Here is a 21,556-nt window from a genome sequence, read left to right on the forward strand (position 1 = left end):
CTGGAATTTTTTAACTTCTCAATGATCAAAAATGTTAAGTTCAAAGTAGAACTCAAATATATTTTATTATATAGTTTTTTAAAATAAGGATTTGAAATTGTCCTTAATTGAATAATAGTCCTTGAAATTGAGGCCTAAAGTCTAGCTCAGCGCTAAAGTTCCTTTCCTGTCAAATGAGAAAATGATCTGGAATGGTTCCTATACAGTTCTAGCATTCTATGATTAACATGTCATAATCCACAGGAATTAGAGGAACAACCAGTATTATTTCCATCTACAAACAACACTAATCCTAAATAACTGCCTTGATTCTTGATCATTTCATCTTAAAGAGAATAGCCTTTAACTACCTAATAATGAAAAAGATAATGATACTGGAAGCAAAGACATTAATAACTGAGCTATATTCAAAGAAGAAAACATGAACTCAGTTTTTCTTTAAGTATCATAGAATTTCTGGTTAACACAAAGCCCCAGATCCTGAAAATGTTAAGGTTTTGCCTAAATAATCTAAGGGTGTAAAGATATTTTTTAATGAAATGTAATATAATTTTTCTAAACATTCAGTACTAAAAGAGCCATATTGCTCATGGCATTAGACCTCATACATTTCTCACACATAGCCTTAATTCTTTTGAAAATTCACCAAAAGTATATCTTTTAAATAAATATATTCTACATATTCACATTGCTTTTCTTTCCTGAAAATTTCCAACCTAAATAGATTCTTATATGTAACAAACAAGTATTTTTATAATTGTTGAAAATAGGTTCAAAATAGCCTATGTATAAATGCTTTCTGAAAACTTTCAAACACTTACCAATGTACAGGCATGTGATAGTTAAGATCATTTGTAGCCAAATTAAAATTCTTAACACAATATTTCCATTATTGTGTGAAATTCATATTTGAGTCCAGAACAATGTACCTTCTTGGACATTGCATATTTTCTGTCAGAATTAGTATCTCTGCACCTTCATGGGCACTTGGGTGTGAGTACCTGTTTGTAAACCACTGAATAGAAAGTTCCAGAAGCCATGATTTGTGTTTATTATCTTTAATGAGAGTAATTAACCAATTAGAATTTTTATTGAAGATTCTTACAGTATCTTCAGCACTGTGCTAGGGATAAAAAGATAATACAAATAAATTATAAGATTATAAGGGAAGTTAAATGCTAGTTGACAAGATAAAGAAGTAGAAACTAGTGCGTAGATTTCAGCTTAATGCATTTATTAGGCCATACAGTGGTCCAGGCCCTGTGTGAGACTTGGTTACAAAATAGTGAATAAGATATGATTCCTGCCATCAAAGAATTCTGTCTAGTGGTAATGGTTCTGGGCTCTTAGAATCTGATAAAAACAATTAAATATCGACAGTATCTTGAGCTTTGAGATTTCCTTGGAACCCATCCAGAAGCTTCAGGAGCTGGTGAGTGATTACAGAATGATGAGAACTAAATGGATAGGCTATAACTAAGACAAGAATGAATGAAATTAAACCTGAGATTCAAGCAACTTTAAAATAATGTAAAACATTTTCTTTGCAGGATGACTTATTCATCTGTTGATCTATATAGAACTTTCTAATTATAATGCTTATACCCTATTTTCAGAGTTCACTTTCAGAAACACAGCTTTAATCATGTCACTCTATACTTAAAAACCTTCAGTGTACATGTACCATCAGGGAGTCTGACAACAGGCCTAGCCTGTCTACCACCAGTGTCTGAGTATGCAGTCCCAGGGTCCTGGGGATCAACGTACCCTGTCCACCACAGCCTGTGTTGTGTACCACGGAGGGCCTGAGGACAGGTACACCCCACCTGCCTCTGATCCTGACAGCATCTGTGCATGTCATCAGGGCCTGAGGATCAACCCAGCCTGCCAGCACCCACACACATCATCTGGGGGCCTGGGGAATTGACTACTCGCCCACCACCAGCAATGTCCACATACTCCTTCTGGAGGTCTGAGGATGGGTCCAGAAAGCATGCCAGCACCACCACTGGCAGTGCTGAACCACATAGGCCACCTGGGGAGCCCAGGTGCTGGCCCTCCCAGCCCATTAATGCCAACACTGGTACCTGTGTGTGCCACCTGGGTACTGGAGGGTTGGCCCGCCACCACTGGTGTCATTGCCAATGCCATGCACCATGCAGGGGCCTGCAGACCTGCCTGCCTGCCTAGCCCAACACTGCTACTGTCAGCACCCAAGCAAGCTGCCTCGAGGCCCAAGGATCAGCATGCCCAGACTCATGACCACAAGTGCCCACATACAACACCCAGAGGCCCAAGGACCAATACACCTGGCATGATGTCGTCAGCACTGGGCTAAGGATTGCCCCATCTGGTGTCCTCATCCCCAGAGCCTAACCACAGACTCCACTAACAAGCCTAAACCACTGAGGAACTCATAGACATCACTGATGCTGATTACAGCTGAAGAAATCATACAGAGACTACCCTACTTTACACACCCAGAATCAATGCCAAATAACTCTATCCAGCCAACACTATAAATACATCTATAGGAAAACATCTTTCCCTATGAAAGCCAATCCATAAAATTGGAAGAGGCAACTTTTATACCAGATGCACAGATATCAAGATAAGGACACAAGAAACATGAAAAAGCAAAGAAACATTTAAAATTTAACAAAATCCTACCTAAAAAATTACTAAGTCTTGCAAGGGATATAGATAATCAGATACAAGAAGCTCAATAATCCCCAAATAGATTCAACCTGAAAAGGTCTTCTCCAAGACTTATTATAGTCAAATTGTCAAAATTCAAAGACAAAGAGAAAATTCTAAAAACAGCAAGAGAAAAGCAGCAAGTTACATATAAAGGAACCCCCATGAGAATAACAGCAGATTTTTCAGCGTAAACCTTATAGGCCAGATGACAATAGGATGATAGTATTCCAAGTGCTAAAAATAAATAAATAAAACAGGCAGACAAGAATATTATACCCAGCAAAGCTATCTTTCAAAAATAAATGAGAAATAAGGTATTTCCCAGGCAAGCAAAAATTGAAGTAATTCACCATCATTAGACTATCCCTGCAACAAATGCCTAAGGCAGTTGTACCTGGAGGGACAAAAGGATGATATCTGCCATCATGAAAACACATGAAAATATAAAACTCAATTGTATAGCAGACACACAAATGAGAAGGAAAAAGGACTCAAATGTTACCATTGTAAGAAACCACCAAACTATGATGATAAGCAATAAACAATATCCTTTGGAAATACAAGGATATATACAATAACCAGAAAACAATTAATAAAATTACAGGAATAAATCCTCACATCAATAATAACCTTGAATATGAATAGATAAAATTTTTCACTTAAAAGATATAGACTGGCTGAATAGATAAAAAATGTATGACCCAACAATATGCTGCCTGCAAGAAACTCACTTCACCTGTAAACACACATATAGACTGAAAGTGAAGGGACAGAAAAAGATATTCCAGGAAAATAGAAACCAAAAGCAACCAGGAGTAGCTATACTTACATCAGGTAAAACACACTGTAAATCAAAAACTGTGAAAAGAGACAATATGTAATGATAAAGGGAACAACTTAGCAAGAGGATATAATGATTCTAAATATATGGTCACCAAACACCCAGAGAACCCAGGTATAAAAAGCAAATATTATTATTAGATATAAAGGAACAGGTAAACTTCAATATTATAGTAGTTGGATACTTCAACATCCCACTTTTAGTATTGGACAGATCATCTAGCTGGAAAATAAACAAAGAAACACTGTATTTAAACTATACTTTAGACCAAGTGGACTTAATGGACATTTACAGAATATTTTATCCAACAGTTTCAGAATACACATTCTTCTCATCAGCATATGGAACATTCTTCTGCATAGATGATTTGTTAGGTCACAAAACAGCTCTCAACAAGTTTTATAAAATTGAAATTATATCAGGTATCTTCTCAGACCACATTAGAATAACACTAGAAATCAGTAACAGGAGGAACTTTGGAAACTGTACAAATACATGGAAATTAAACACATGCTCCTGAACAACAGTTGGGTCAATGAAGAAATTATGAAGGAAATCAAAAAACTTCCTGAAATAACTGAAAATGGAAACACAATATACGAAAACCTATAGGGTACTGAAAAGCAGTGCTAAGAGGAAAGCTTATAGCAATAAACACCTATGTCAAAGACCCTGCTTCTCCCTGTTTACTTCCTCCTTACCCTATAAAAGAAAAACGTTTTTCTGTTTGATTTTGGGGTATTTGGAGACCTTGTGGTCTCAGGGTCCTCCTGTTGCAATTGTCCATTTCCTTTCCTTACAATAGTCCTTTGGAATAAAAGTCTCTCCTTACTTAAAAAAAAAAAAAGGTAGAAGGATTTTTTAAAAGCCTAAAAATGCACTTAAAGGAACTAGAAACGCAAAAACAAACCAAACTGATAGAAACCAAAATTACTATAAGGAAAGAAAGAAATAATGAAAATCAAAGCCGAACTAAATGGAATAGGGACTAAGGGAACAATACAAAGGATCAGCAATACAAAAAGTTGATTTTTTGAAAAGATGAAATTGATAAAACAGTAGTTAAGCAAAACAAGAAAAAAAGAGAGAATACCCTAATAAATAAAATCAGAAACAAAAAAAGAGGAAACATAACACTGTTAGCTCAGAAACATTAGAAACTGTTTTGAACAACTTTATGCTAACAAATTGAAAAAACCTAGAGGAAATAGATAAATTCCTAGATGCATACAACCTAGCAGAATTGAATAGGAAGAAATAAAAAACCTGAATAGACCAACAAGAGGTAACAAGACTGAATCAGTAATAAAAATTCTCCCAACAAAGAAGAGCCCAAAACCAGATGGCTACACTGCTGAATTCTACCAAATTTATAAAGAACTAACACTAATATTAGGGTGGGAACTTGTAGCTTGGAATGAAAAAGAATTCTCAATACAGAGGTTAGGATAGAAAGAAGTAGAAAGTTTATTTTATGAACTTTTATTTTATTAATACTTTACCTGAGAGAGGAAAGGGCTCAGCACACAGAAAGAAGTGCCAGCCAGGGAGGGTAAAGGGTTTGGGGTTTCTACTGGGGGTAAAGGGAAAAAAACGTTATTGCTGCAAGCATATAACAGAAGGCAGCTGTGAAGGGGATGCATCTATTTTTTTTCTTTTTTCCTCCTTTCTGTCTTCTCTGTGAGGCTGGTTTATCAGTCTCTGTGGAATGTGTTCTGGCAGATGTAGGGGGTAGCTTATACTCCTGTTGTCTGCTCAGGATTCTTCAAGGCTGTTAAAACAAACTCTTAGAGGCCACAGGTGTTTAATCAAACAAAGGGTCAATTATGTGATTGCTCTCTTTTTTTTCTGTTAGATTATTTTTCTCTGTGTTAGATAGTTTATTAGCCATGCTGTCCTTTCTACCAATTTTTCTCAAACTATTCCAAAACATTAAAGAAGAAGGAATTCTTCCTAACTCATTCTGTGAGTCCAGCATTACCTTGATGCCAAAACCAGACAAGGACACAACAACAACAAAAACTATAGACCAGTATCTCTGATGAAAATAGACACAGAAATACTAGCAAATGGAACCAACAACACATCAAAAAGATAATACACCATAATCAAGTAAGTTTTATCTTAGGAATGTAAGGGTGGTTCATTATACACAAATCAATAAATGAAATTCATCATATCAATATAATGAAGGACACAAACCTTATGATCATGTTGATTGATATAGAAAAAGCATTTGATAAAATTCATCATTAATGATAAAAACTCCCAACAAATTAGGCACAAAAGGAACATACCTCAGCATAATAAAGGCAATATATAACAAACCCACAGCTGACATATACTGAATGAGGAAAAGCTGAAAGTCATTCCTCTAAGAACTGATACAAGACAAGGATGCCTATTTTCACCATTGTTGTTAAACATGGTACTGGAAGTCCTTGTCAGATAAATCAGGCAAGAAGAAATAAAAGTCATCCATTTGGAAAACAGGAAGTTAAATTGTCCCTTGTAAGAGATGACATGTTTGTATATATAGAAAAACCTAAAGACTCTACCAAAAAAATCTTAGAACTGATAAACTAATTCAGTAAAGTTGCAGGGTACAAAAGCAACATACCAAAAGGGGTAGCATTTCTATACACCTGTAATTAACTAGCTTAAAAGGGAATCAAGAAAGCAATCCCCTTTACAATAGGCACAAAAAATAAATAAATAAAATACCCAGGAAAAATATTTAATCAAGGAGATGAAAATCCTCTACTGAGTAAACTACAAGACACTTATAAAAGAAATTGAAGAAGACACAATCAACCTGAAAGACATCCCATGCTTATGGACCAGAAGAATTACAATTGTCAAAATGACCATACTACCCAAAGCAAACTACAGATTCAGTGCAATCCCTATCAAAATACTAATTACATTCTTCACAAAAAATAGGAAAAGAAGTCCTAAAATGTGTGCAGAACTACAAAAGAGCACAAGTAGCCAAAGCAATCCTGAAACCCAAAGAACAAAGCTGGAGGCTCACACTACCTCACTTCAAAATATACTAGAAAGCTATACTAACAAAAATAGCATGGTATTCATATCAAAACAGATATGTAGACCAATGAAACAGAATAGAGAATCCAGAAATAAATCTACATATTTACAGGCAACTAATTTTAGACAAAGGTGCCAAGAATATATTTTGGGAGAAGGACACCCTCTTCAATAAATGGTGCTAGGAAAACCGGATATGCATATGTAGAAGAATGAAAGTAGGCCCCTATCTCTGACCATATACAAAAATCAACTCAAAATAAATTAAAGGCATATAGATAAGACCTGAAACTATAAAACTACTAACAAAAATATGGCAAAAACTTCAGGACATTGGTCTAGGCAAAGATTTTATGACTAGCACTTTAAAAATACAGGCAACAAAACCAAAAATAGACAACTGGGACTATATTAAACTAAAAAAGCTTCTGCACAGCAAAAGAAACAATCAGCAGCGTAGGGAGAAAATATTTGCAAACTATTCATCTAGCAAGAGACTAATGTCCAGAATATACAAGGAACTCAACTCAATGCCTGTAATCCTAGCATTTTGGGAGGCTGAGGATGGAAGATTGCTTAAAGTCAGGAGTTTGCGACTGGCCTGGGCAACATAGTAAGACCCTGTCTGTACAAAAAAATAAAAATATTATCTGGGTGTGTTGGTGTGTGCCTGTAGTTCTAGCTACTCAAGAGGCTGAGCCAGGAGGATTTCTTGAACCCAGGAGTTTGAGGTTGCAGTGAGCTATGATCAGACCACTGCACTCTAGCCTGGATGACAGAGTGAGATCCTGTCTCTCTCTCTCTCTCTCTCTCTCTCTATATATATATATATATATATATATATATATAAATTAAAAAAAGGAAAAAAAGTGGACTAGGACATTAATAGACATTTCTCAAAAGAAAACATACAAATGGCCAACAGATATATAAGAAAATGCTCAACATCATTAATCACCAAGGAAATGCAAATCAAAACTACACTGAGATGTCATCTCACCTTAGTTAGAAAGTTAAAAAAAATAATAACAAATACTGCTGAGGATGTAGAGAAAAGGAAACTCTTGTACACTGTTGGTGGAAACATACGTTAGTACAGCCATTATGGAAAACACTATGGAGTTTTCTCAAATGACTAAAAGGAGAGCTACCCTATGGTCCAGCAATCCCACTACTAAGTAGTACTAAAGGAAAAGAAATCAGTATTTCAAAAGGATACCTGTACCCCCTGGTTTTTGCAACACTATTCATGATAGCCAAGATATGGAATCAACTTAACTATCCACCAGTGGATGAATGGATAAAGCAAATGTGATATACATATACAATAGAATACTATTTAGCCATAAAAAAATAAAATCCTGACATTTTCAGCAACGTGGATGGAACTGGAGGCCATTGTATTAAGTGAAATAACTCAGGCACAGAAAGACATAAAATATCACATGTTCTCACTCACATGTGGGAGCTAACATAGTTGACCTCATGGAGGTAGAGAATAGGGAGATGGTTACCAGAGGCCAGGAAGAGTAGAAGAGGGGGGATGAAGAGAGATTGGTTTAATGGGAGGAAACATACAGTTAGAAGGAATAAGTTCTAGTGTTCAATAGCACAGTAGGGTGAATATAGTTAACTGTATATTGTATATTTCAAAATAGCTAGAAGATATGAAATGCTTCCAAAACAAAGAAATGATAAATGTTTGAGGTGATAAATATCCTAACCACCCTAATTTGAGTATGCGTGTATCAAAATATATGAACCCCATACATTTGTGCAATTATCATTTATTAATAGATTTTTTTTAAAAAAGCCTTCATTGGCTCCCAATTGTAGCAGCAATTTGCAATCTTTTTCCCTCTTTTGACAAGCAAGCATGATAGGTGATGGATACTGTTCATCTGAGCAACTCTATTCACATCCACTGCTATACCCAGGATTATTTGCAAATTCAGGCATGCCAGCTGTAACTCTGCCTCCCTTCTCTCCAATTTAGGGAGGCATATTACAATACACAGGAATGAGAATGATATTCTCATGTACTCTAATATATTTCAGAATTAAATTATTCCCCAACCCTGTGTTTTACTGCTGCTAATAAAGTATTTGCAACATGCTTCAAAATTAATCATACTAGATAGAGGTTAAGACACCATGGCTAGAAACTACATTCTCATTGGTAAATTCAGACTCCTTTGTGTGCTATACATATTCCGATTTGAGTCTAAACCACATCTCAGGGTCTGCTAGTCTAGTCCCCATGCCCCCGATCCCCACCTGGCATACACAAATATCCTTTCCAGATTAATTAAAAATCTTGAAACACATTCTGCAATTATAGCATCCTCACTTTTGTTCTTTTTGACTGAAATACTCTCTGCCCACTTCTACATTTGATTAACCCCACCTTACATTTAAGTGAACACACAAATGTTTGTTCTTCTGGAAGATGTTTTGAGTAGACCTTATTCCCCCTCTATTCCAGCCCAAGTCTCAGGAAGGATTTTGAGTTTTCTCCTGTGTTCCTATACTACTTTGTGTCATAAGTATTTGATTCCTGTTTTATTCTCATCTTGTCCTATTATATCCCTGCCCAGTTATATCCTTATTATATCCCTTTATTCACCAAGGACAAAAACTATGTTTTATTTCTTTGTGTTCCAAGAATCTAACATGGTGCCTTACATAGAAAATACTCTTACGGAATATTTGTTGAAGATGCTTCAGCAAAGGCAGAATTGATCTAGGCATCCTGTTGATTGTGCTATGTTTTGTTAATTTTTATTAAAGAAAAGATTAAATGTTCAAGGACAAAAATATTTTGAGTGAAAAGGTACTTTTTCCCATTGTATGGTTGACAGAATTATTTTAAAAGTGCTTATTCTCACACCAGCATCCTCTTGGCCATGAGCTTCCCTTTGTTCCCAGTCTTTAATGCCTATCTTTGAGGATTTCAGTGAATGTTGTCACATCCTCCAGAGGGTGGGCAGAAGAAATGAGACTCAAATTGCTGCTTTTCTGCTTCTCAGCATTTCTGTTGAAGCATTTGAGAGGGAAAGAAATACTGACACTGTTACAATAGCTTTCACAGTTACCATCTTAACTTCATATCCTCAATTAGTATAAATACATACATTATACCTCTTTATTCATGAGCATATTTATAAAAGGTATTAACACAAATGAACCCCCTTATTCTCTAAGGATAAATGTGTTCTGATCGGAAATGAGAATAATTTGGAAACCATTCAGTCACAGAGTTTCTGTCATTTTTCCTTCTCTCATTTTAGGAAACAAAGATAAATAGTAAAAGAGTGTCCCATTCTTATAGAAACACTGAAGTTAGGAGAAATGAGATTCGTATCTTACATAGTTCCTTGTACAAGAGATAATTAAAAAATGGTTTATTATGGGAACTATTGTATATTTAACATCCAGAATTTATGTAAGAGGTAGATAGATCTATAGATAAGGAAGGGGGGAGGGAGGGAAATACACAAAATGACAGGCTTATTGCCCATTCTTGCTGTTTATTTACAACATTTAAAAGCTTTGTATTAAAATGATGCTATCCATGTTGTCATATTTTCCAAATATTTTAAAGTAAGAATCTTCTCAAAAAGAAGGCTATCTAAAGTTTGCTCTTTCATGACTTAAGGGTTAGCTGGTTTTACAAGCATCTTATCAACAGCAAAACAAAAAACGAGATAGTCACGGTACAAGTTCACAGTCACTTATTCTATTTCACAGCCTAGGAAGCTATGTGGCATGTGCATGTGGTATATTTTACATAGAGCATGGCTTGATTCTTTTGTTTTATTTATTTGCATCACTGATGTTACCCGCATGAGCTTCTTGTAACTATTGTAAATCTTCAAGAGGCTGGCTTTCATTTTTACACTAAATGTATCGATTTATCTTTTAGAGTTCCATGTAGAAGAGGCACTGGATTGGCCTGGAGTGTACTTGTTACCAGGCCAGGTTTCCGGGGTGGCTCTGGACCTTAAAAATAACCTGGTGATTTTCCACAGAGGTGACCACGTCTGGGATGGAAAGTGAGTAATATTTTTTTCTTTTAAGGAGTAAATGAAAATAAAAATAGTGTACATCGGTTTTCATTAAGCTAAAGATAATTATGAAAGAACTGTAAAGGTTCTTTTAAACTTGATTTTCATGAGCAATACATATTTGTCCTTTTAATGTATGACTTAATAAATTACCAGCGAGGAAGTCTTGTGCATTTCAAAATAAAGTAGTTTCACCAACTAGTTTATGGAAAGAAGGCAATAACAACCTGTGATTCTGCCTACTTTCCATTCTGCTCCTTCATCCTTGAAGCTACCTTCACTTCCTAAGGGAAATAACACTAAAGGTAGTTCAGTTAATGCAGAAAATTTAAAGACTTCAAAGAAAGTGAAAAGTGATTAACTGAGAAAGGTTACTGGTTGACTATAATAAAGCACTTTGTTATTTTCATGTCTTGGGTATAGAAATGTTTTAAGGCCATTGGACTCTCCCTTTTCATTGGACCACTCCATGGCAAGTGATGACAGCCTTCTGGACATTGGAGTTGGAGCAGTTTGGCTACCACATGTGTAGAAATATTAACTTGGCATTCCATTTTAACATAGATCAATTTTATTACTCAAATTAGAACTGCCTAATACCACTACTTTATCCTCTGTGTTTCCCTTTCCAATCTTTCATTCTATCTTCTACTACCTTCTTAGAGGGCTTTTTAGTAAAATTGTCTAACATTTATCAAGTGTTTCCTGTTGGCCTATCACTATTCCAAATGTTTACATTAATTACCTCACAGTAATAACAGGCACTGTTATTACCATCATCATTCACATTTTACAGATGAAGAAACCAAGAGAAGTAAGGTGTTGTGCCCAAAGTCTCACAATTTGCAAGTGGCAAAGCCAGGCTTCAGTTGCTTTCAATCTACCGTCTTTCCCCAAAAATAAGACAGGGTCTTATATTTATTTTTCCTCAAGACACCCTAGGGCTTATTTTCAGGGGATGTGTTATTTTCCCCTCAAAGCCTCAGCTTGCAGCATGCACAGGACGGCCGGGACCTGGCAGGGGGAGCCGACCTTGTTGGTGGGGCTGCCCGCACCTTTCCTGTCACCTCTGGGATAGTAGCTGTCACGATGGGGCAGATGAGCAGGACTGCTCATCTTCTTTACCGCTCCACGACGAAATGCACGGGTTGTGCAGACACACTGCGTAGCCACACCCAACACTAGGTCTTATTTTTGGGGTAGAGCTTATGTTGTGCAAATGCTTAGAAATCCTGCTAGGGCTTATTTCATGGGTAGGTCTTATTTTCGGGGAAACACAGTAACTCTGGACTTGGCCCACTTACCCACTTTAATTGAATTGTAAGCACATTCACATGATTGTATTTTACTCCAAATTTTGGCAGGTGATTTTAGTTCTCTTGAATAATGAATATCCATTATTTATTTATTTTATTACAAATTTACATATAAAGTCAAATTTTTTTTTTTTTTTGAGACAGAGTCTCACTTTGTTGTCCAGTCTAGAGTGAGTGCCGTGGCGTCAGCCTAGCTCACAGCAACCTCAAACTCCTGGGCTCAAGCGATCCTCCTGCCTCAGCCTCCCGAGTAGCTGGGACTACAGGCATGCGCCACCATGCCCGGCTAATTTTTTATATATATATATATCAGTTGGCCAATTAATTTCTTTCTATTTATAGTAGAGACAGGGTCTCGCTCTTGCTCAGGCTGGTTTTGAACTCCTGACCTTGAGCAATCCGCCCGCCTCGGCCTCCCAAGAGCTAGGATTACAGGCGTGAGCCACAGCGCCCGGCCTAAAGTCAAATTTTAAAATCCCTGATCAGTTAAGTCTGATGGACCTTCTTTCACATGTACAACTGTAGGGTCTCATTTGGAAAATCGAGGGTCTACATGTATCATTCAATCATTTTCCTCCATTTTCAGAGATGTTGAGTAAACTTATGTTAAACCTGCTCTGTCACATGTACATATATGTAGTTTTCTTTGTGAAGTTGGAGATGGAAGTCAATCAACGTTTCAAAATAGATTGGTAACAGCTTTGTTACTGTTTAATTGTCCTTTCCAGTTGTCACACTTGAAAATGGAATCTGAAAAAGATCACTTTGGAGTTTAGAACAAACAATGGAACTCAACATTCTCATTCATATGTCTCTGTTACATCGTCTTATAGTCATTATTGAACATCTAATGGCATTTTAACAAGTTCTTTAAAAGCAAACCATTACTATTCATTGTAGTATATTCTTCATTTTAATGAATATTGCTACATTTTCTGCATGGATTTCTAGCCACATTTTACCAGACGAGAAAATTACAGCATCATTTTCTCCTGTTGATACTGTTTCAGCTGGCTAAAGCTAAACTGGATAAAGTCCAATTTTCCACTTTAATATGATATTCATTCCAAGTAAACAACAGAGGCTGGAATAGTTTAATAGAAAAAAGGATCAGGAAAGGCCAGCTTTGAGTAGGAGATGACATAGGACTGTGAAGCAATAACCATATAAGAGCATTTTCTACTGCTTATATATGACAGTGCTAGCTGAAGAACTGCTTTTTTCCTGGCACGTAGCTTTCATCTAGATAACCAGGTATCCTGTGGAAGTAGATTCTAGTTTTGCTGCCAGAGCAATGTGTATTTGCCTGATGTGTTCCCTGGTGTGTTTGCCCTGATAAATGTCGTCAACAAAGGGTGCTGTTGAAAATGCAAGACTTCTCCGGAGCAGACTGCTGATTTTATTCATTAAATATCTGTTTTTTCTTTCTCCTTCATCTTTATCTTTCAGATATAAGAATATTTGTCATCTCTCTTTCCTTCTCCCTTCCTGGTGCTACCTATTGACCCCTAGCAACCTTTGCAATCCATGATTATAAGGAAATTCTTTTCTGGCACTCAGATCTCTGCTTCCAACCACTCTTTGCTTTATTATTGGTGAAGAGAATTAGAGGTGGATTACTCTTTTTCTTTGTAGAAAAATGGATACAGATTTGTTCAAAGAACAAATTAGATTCTGATTTCTTTGAATGGTTGTACATGACCATCCTTCCCACATATATGAGTTATATTATATAAATTGGACAAAGTACATAGTTTTTCTTTTCCTTCATTGAAAATCCAAGTATTGTGCAAAGAAAAAGGTATGAAAATGACTACACCTGCTTTCTTTTGGTTTCCATCTGCATAGAATATTGTTTTCCATCCCTTCACCTTGAGTTTGAATGAGTTCTTGTGAGTTAGATGTGTTTCCTGGAGACAACAGATACTTGGCTTCTGTTTTTTTATCCATTCAGCCAGCCTGCATCTCTTGAGTAGGGAATTCAAGCCATTCACATTTATTGAAAGAATTGATAAGTGGGGTGCACTTCTGTTCATCCTGTTGCATAGAACCTTATTGCTTTGTTTTACCTCCTGAGCCATTATTTTATATGGGCTCTGAGCTTTAGTTTTTGGATGATTTTACACTGGTGGGTTTCTTCTGTGCTGATCCAAGTATTTTAATGCAGATCTTCTGCCTACAGGGTAAGTCTGGTCTTGACAAATTCCCTCAGTGTTTGCTCGTCTGAGAAAGTCTTTATTTCTCCATCATATAAGAAACTTTGTTTTACAGGATACAAAATTCTAAGCTGGCCATTATTCTATTTAAGTAGACTAAAAATGGGGCCCCAGTCCTACTGGCTTGTAAGGTCTCAGTTGAAAAGTCTGTAGTTAGGCAGATGAGTTTTCCTCTATAAGTTAATTGATGTTTTCACCTTATGACTGGCAGGAATTTCTCCTTCATGTTAACTTTGGCAAGTCTGATGACTGTGTGTTGTGGTGATTGCCTCTTTGCAATAACTCTCCCAGGTGTTTGTTGAGCTTCTTGTACTTAGATATATAAATTTCTAGCAAGACCAAAGAAGTTTTTTTCAATTATTCGTCAAATAGGTTTTCCAATCCTTGTGTGTTTTCTTCTTCACCCTCGGGATGTCTATAATTCTTATAGACAGCCTAGTTCACTGCAACCTCAAACTCCTGGGCTCAAGCAATCTTTCTGCCTCAGCCTACTGAATAGCTGGGATTACAGGCATGCACCACCATATTGGCTAATTTTTTATATAGATTTTTATTTGTCCAGCTAATTTCTTTCTATTTTAGTAGAGACAGGGTCTTGCTCTTGCTCAGGCTGGTCTCAAACTCCTAACCTTGAGTGATCCTCCCGCCTTGGCCTCCCAGAGTGCTAGGATTAGAGGTGTGAGCCACTGTGCCCAGCCTCTGTTCTTTATCTTTGATTGACTTATTTAATTTGAAGGTATTGTCTTGAAGCTCTGAGATTATTTCTTCTGGCTGGTCTACTCTATTTTTAAGACTTTCCCCTGTGTTTTGTATTTCCTTGAATAAATTTTTCATTTCCAGGAGTTCTATTTGATCTTTTTTTTTAATAATTCTATTTCTTTAGTAAATTTATCATTCATTTCCTGAAATGTTTTGTGGTTTCTTTGTATTGGTTTTTCATTTTCTCTCGTATTTCACTGAGCTTACTTATAATCTATATTTGGAATTCTTTATCTGTCATTTCAATATTCTGATTTGGGTTGATATCCATTACTAGTGAGCTAGTATTCCCTTTTGGGGATGACCATTCACTCTGATGCTTCATACTTCCAGAGTTCTTTTCCTGATTCCTTCTCATTGACAAGGAAAGAACCCTCCCCAACTCATTCTACAAAACCAGTATCACCTTGATACCAAAGCCAGGAAAAGACACAACAAATAAAGATGGTCATGCTGGAGACTCAGACTTGTGGGGGGAGAGGGGGAAGGGCATTTATTGAAACCTTACAATCTGTACCCCCATAATATGCCAAAATAAAAAAAAAATCAAAAAAAAAAAAAGAAAATTACAGACCAATATCTCTTGTAGATGCAAAAATTCTCAATCAAATTCTAGCAAACTGAATTCAACAGCACATCAGAAAAATAATCCATAACAGACAAGTGGGCTTCATCCCAGGGATGCAAGGATGGTTCAACATACATAAATCCATAAATGTGATTCACCACATAAACAGAAGCAAAAACAAAGATCATATAATCCATATAATCATTTCAATAGATGCAGAAAAGCATTCAACAAAATTCAGCACCCTTTTGTGATAAGAATGCTTAACAAAATAGACATAAACCGGACTTACCTCAAAATGATAAAAGCCACATATGACGACCCACAACCAACATCATACTGAATGCAGAAATATTGAAAACATTCCCTCTTAGAACTGGAACCAGGCAAGGTTGCCCTGTATCACCACTTCTATTCAACATAGTACTGGAAGTCCTAGCCAGAGCAATCAGACAAGATAAGGAAATCCAGGGACTCCAAATGGGGGTAGAAGAGGTCAAACTATCACTCTTTGTTGATGATATGATTATAAATGTAGAAAACTCCAAAGATTCTACCAAGAAACTCCTGGAATTGATAAATAAATTCAGTAAAGTCTCAGGTTACAAAATCAATGTATACAAATCAGTAGCATTCATATATGCCAACAACAGTGAAACTGAGAAACAAATCAAAACTCAATACTTTTTATAATAGCCACAAAGAAAATAAAATACCTAGGAACATATTAAGCAAGGAGGTAAAAGACCTCTACAGGGAGAACTATGAAACACTGAGGAAGGAAATTGCAGAGAAAGTAAACAAATTCAAAAACATATTATGCTCATAGATTGGCAGAATCAACATTATTAAAATGTCTATACTACCCGAAGTGATTTATGGATTCAATGCAATCCTCATCAAAATACCAACATCATTTTTTGCAGATCTAGGAAAAATAATTCTACACTTCATTTGGAACCAGAAAAGAGCCCAAATAACCAAAGCAACCTTAAGCAAAATGAACAAATCTGGAGTCATCACTTTGCCAGACTTCAAGCTATACTACAAGGCTATAGTAACCAAAATAGCATGGTACTGGCAGAAGAATAGAGACATAGACAAATATAACAGAAAAGAAAACCCAAATATAAAACCATGCACATACTTCCATCTGATCTTTGACAAAGTAGACAACAGTATACATTGGGGGAAAGAATCCCTATTCAAGAAATGGTGCTGGGAAAATTGTATAGCCACATGTAGAATACTGAAACAGGATCCATATCTCTCACCACTGGCAAAAATTAATTCAAGACTGATAGTAGACTTAAATCTAAGACATGAAACCATAAGAATTCTAGAAGAAAATGTTGGAAAAACTCTTCTAGATATCAGCCTAGGCAAAGAATTTATGAAGACTCCAGTGATAATCACAGCAACAACAAAAATAAATAAATGGAATTTGATTACATTAAAAAGCTTCTGCATAGCCAAGGAAACAATCAGCAGAGCAATTAGACAACCTACAGAATGGGAGAAAATATTCACATGCTACAAATCTGATAAAGGGTTAATAACTAGAATCTACAAAATCTCAAGCAAATCAGCAAGAAAAAAATCAAACTGCCCCATTAAAAATTAGGCAAAAGACAGGAACAGAAGCTTTTCAAAGGAAGATAGACAAATGGCCAATAGACGTATGCAAAAGTACTCAACTTCACTAATTATCAGAGAACTACTAATCAAAACTACAATAAGATATCACCTAACTCCAGTGAGAATGATGGCTCTTACCAAAAAATTCCCAAACAACCGATGCTGGGATGGATGTGGAGAAAAAGGAACACTTGTATACTGTTGGTGGGTCTGCAAACTAGTGCAACCTCTATGGAAAATAGCATGGAGATTCCTCAAAGAAATAAAAGTAGACCTACCATTTGATCCAGCAATCTCACTACTAGGTATTTATCCACAGGAAAAAAAGTCATTTTATGAAAAAAACACTTGCATTAGGATGTTTATTACAGCACAATTCGTAATCACAAAGATGTGGGATCAATCCAAGTGCCCATTAGTTTATGAGTCAACTAATAAAATGTATTATGTGTATACCATGGAATATTATTCAGCAATAAAAAATGAATTAATACCTTTTGCAACAATCTGGATGGAACTGGCAACCATTCACCTAAGTGAAGTATCACAAGAATGGAAAAACAAACACTACATGTACTTACTATTAGATGGGAACTAACTGATCATCACTCATGCACACAGATGGAAGTAAAACTCATGGAAATCATGCAGGTGGGAGGAGGGCAGAGGGAATGGGTGAAATCATACCTATGAGACAATGTACACTATCTGCATGTTGTGTACACTTGCAACTTTGACTCAAGCAGTACAAAAGCAATCCATTTAACCAAAACATTTGTACCCCTGTAATATTCTGAAATTTAAAAAAATAAATAAAATAAAAAAGAAAAATGCAGCTACTTCCTGAAGAATTTATGAGGTACTGGTGAGGAACAATAAAAATTAAACATTAGGTGGCAATTGCATTCTTGTTGTTACTGCTGTTTGAATAGAGTAGTGTTAAATTCTGTATTCATTTTCCTTGGAATCTTTGCCATCCTGATATTTCTCAGGTTCACAAAATTGTAGGTTCCCTAAGACCTGGGCTTGGTTTAAATCAAATCTAAGCACTCTATATCCTATAGTTCTTAAGAGGTGATCGTTCTTTAACAATCAGACAGTACTTGGAGTTAAATGTAATCCTTAATTAGTACTCAGTACCCAAAGCTCCTTTGATATCATTGCACCAGTTGTCTCTATACGTACTATTCCCCTTTATTTTACCTAATAGCCCTGATCAGCCCTTACTCTTTTACTTAACTATGCTAAATAAGGATGTCAACCAAAATAATAGTAATAATAAACCATTAAACTCCTGAAAGATAATAGTCACTTCCTTTTTCAATTTGTTTTCCATTTTCCTCCCTCACTTCAATATTGCTACTTTAAGAGGCTTCTTCTAGCTGAGATAGTAAATTCCTGTTGCCAGCAGGGTTTAACAAAACTTTAAAGAGCCTTTTGTCTGCTCTGGTGTTGGGGCAGCATGGCAGCTAGAGATCTTTAAAGTTTAAATGCCTTCTAGCAGGAGTCTCAGTCTTAAAATCACCATCACTGTCAAAGTGTTGCTTCTTAGCTTCTCTTTCATGTCTCTCAGCTGTGGTTGGGGTATACTGTCCAGAACTCACATCACATACCCACTTAACTAAACTATGGGTCTTGTCCCTAACTTTTAGATTTTAAAAGTTGTATCCCTTATATCATTTATCATTTCTTCATCTGGAGTTGGAAGAGATCTTGGAATTTGTATCACTTCAGATTCTTTCCGTTACCAATAAGAGAGAAAACTCAACACAAACTGGCTTATTAGGAAAAGAGCAAATTTATTAGCTTATAGAAGTGAAAACTTCAAGAGATATGGTAGCCCAAGTGATATCACCAGTATCCATTTCATAGCTCATTTTATCCAGGATGGCTTCATTTCCAGGCCTGACTGATGCTGTTGCTCCTCCACCCCCATTGCAGCTTCAAAATCAGACTATTACACTAATTTCAGAGAAAAGATAGTCTACTCCCTGATAGGTCAACAGAAACTCATTAAATTGAGTCTGTAGCATTCCTTAGTCTGACCTAGATTGTGTCTCCTCCATCCTTGAACCAGTCATTGTGGGCAGAGGAATGAAAGCCGGTCTGTTTTAGCCTAAGTCTTCTGTTCTACCCCTGGAATGTGGGAGTACAAGTACAATCACCATCATCCACAGCAAATGGGTTGAGAGTGAGAATCAAAATGTTGGGTAAACTAAAGAATGGAGCATAACCATTGGGCACCACAAACAGCAAGTGTGCACCAGGGAGCTTATCTCCAGCCTCCTTGCCTAACACGCATATTTCTTCTACACCTTCAACATTCATCCAGTGCTTGAACTTTTTCAATGCCAAGAAAATGCCTAGATATGAAACATGCTATCCAGTTGGGGGATCCATCTAGATGTTATAAAGTTCTTCATTATTTTAAACACAAATCTGAGTCCTAGAACTTCACCCTCATGACAGAATAATGCAGAATGAATTTACTACCATTTATCCATGCCAACTATTTGCATATTTGAAGAAAGTCTTATGTTTTGCAAAATGAATATCCCCCAGGCCTTCAGCCAGTCTTCAAGCTGACATGATTACTTTCATCTGAAGGTACTTTTGTTTCTCATCCCTTTAAATTGTTTAGTCTACAAGGGGCCACAATATCTGGTACATGATCTGATCGATGATGTAATTACTGCCCTTGATGTATATTTTAGATATCTATTTATGTCAAAGAATTATATTCACTTTTTTACCAGTTACATCACCATGTAGCCTTATGTTGAATATGTAGTCTACTAAAATCTTCAAATATATGTCATAAAATTGTGCTGATATTTTTCCTGGAAATTTAGACTTATGCGATACTTTTAAAATATCGACTTCAGGAATTTATTCCAATTATGTTACACTTCATTAAATTTAGCATTGCTTCAATTTACAGATATTATTTTAATCTTAATTAACCAGAGAATGAGCTGTCCCTCCCAGCCTTGTAATGTATCTGTTTGCTAAACATGCCTTTTATATATTCATAAGTATTTATGAAATTTGAATAGTTGAAAGGTTGGTTTTGCAAATTTTGTTTGTGGAGGACTCATAATATTCTCGGAATCTTTTCCCCTCTGCCCCTGAAATAGGTCACAAACCTGCTCTTCATCAATGCTTTATGGAATATTGCTAAAATTATTGTTTCAAAAATCTATCTGCTTCCTAACTTGCAGAAAAATTTGTTAAAGATTTACCTCATTAGTTTTCCAGAACTTTATTTAAGATACCTGCATGGAGTTCTGCTTCTACATCTACAATTTCTTTCATACTTTAAGATTTAATTAGGCCTGAAGAACAGAACTCAAAGTTAGCACCTTCATATCTGAGAGAAAACTGTCAGGAGTTCTACAAAAAGAATGCTTTGGTGTCCCACCCTTCTGTCTTATGTTGCCATTTTGCACTTTACTCGAGCCATTTTCTTCTATTTTTATGGTACTTTCTCTAATTCTTTGCGGTTATGTGACAGTTCTTCCATCTCTTCTCATACACGTTGAATTTGGTAAGTGATGGGGAGATTATCCAGTTTGGTGAGTCCAATCCTAGCACACTTTTTTGAAGACAGGAGAACTGGATTTGAATCTTGGTTACCATTTCCTAGCTTTGCAACCTTCTTCAAGACGTTGGAACTCCCTGACTCTCAGTTCCCTTGTCTAAAAAATGAGGGCTTTAATAATTCCCTTGTACTATTGACTAACAAGATGCAATGTGTTAAGTGACTTGCCCCCAGTGGCCTTAGTAACTGAACAGAAAGCAGAGAGCCTGGCTGCGGTGATACTTAGTTCTTTGTTCTTTTCATCCCTATTTGGGGTGTCTTTAATTCTGGGCCAATCAGGATACTAAATAGTCATAGTGAGGATTTTTTGGTCTTCCCCCCTCTTTTCCTTCTCATAGGAATTTTTTATAATGCTTATAATATTCATAATTAAGTGTTTTAACATAATATCAAATTATATTCCATTTTGAGCCTCTGGCCTTTGTATGTCTTAGCTTTTCTGACATTGACGGTACATTTCCACTTATTTTCTCACTTGAAAACCTATGATTCTTTCTCTAGCTTAATTTGTATAATTACAACATTAGATGTCACGTCTTTTTTCAGTTGCTATTATTTATTTTGCATTTCCTTAATTTTGATTGATGGCACAGGAGTTTATTTTCTCCATAAGGTAAGCTCTTTCTTGTGTGTGAATATAGCAAAGCATTTCTTCCCAGCCTTATCTAAACTGTTTGATTAGCTGCTAATGTGCAAAATCATTAATGGGGAATTCAAACTGCTAAAATAAAGACCTGATGAATTCCGGCCCATAGGCCACGGTTCAGTCTTTTCAGTTGAGTGCTTTTTCAAGGAAGCAAAG

The 21,556-nt window shown here is 36.2% G+C and overlaps 1 protein-coding gene across 17 annotated transcripts in view; it reads left to right on the forward strand.

Moving 5' to 3' along the window:
- PAM (peptidylglycine alpha-amidating monooxygenase) overlaps positions 1-21,556 on the forward strand; it is a 269,177-nt gene that overhangs the window by 217,207 nt on the left and 30,414 nt on the right. For all 17 annotated transcript variants that reach the window (XM_076008209.1, XM_076008207.1, XM_076008212.1 and 14 more), the window contains one exon: positions 10,515-10,644. In XM_076008209.1, the coding sequence (XP_075864324.1) occupies positions 10,515-10,644 (130 nt within the window). The remainder of the gene's footprint in view (positions 1-10,514; positions 10,645-21,556) is intronic.

The sequence above is a fragment of the Microcebus murinus genome, chromosome 11 (assembly GCF_040939455.1).
Source record: "Microcebus murinus isolate Inina chromosome 11, M.murinus_Inina_mat1.0, whole genome shotgun sequence".
Lineage (NCBI taxonomy): Eukaryota > Metazoa > Chordata > Mammalia > Primates > Cheirogaleidae > Microcebus > Microcebus murinus.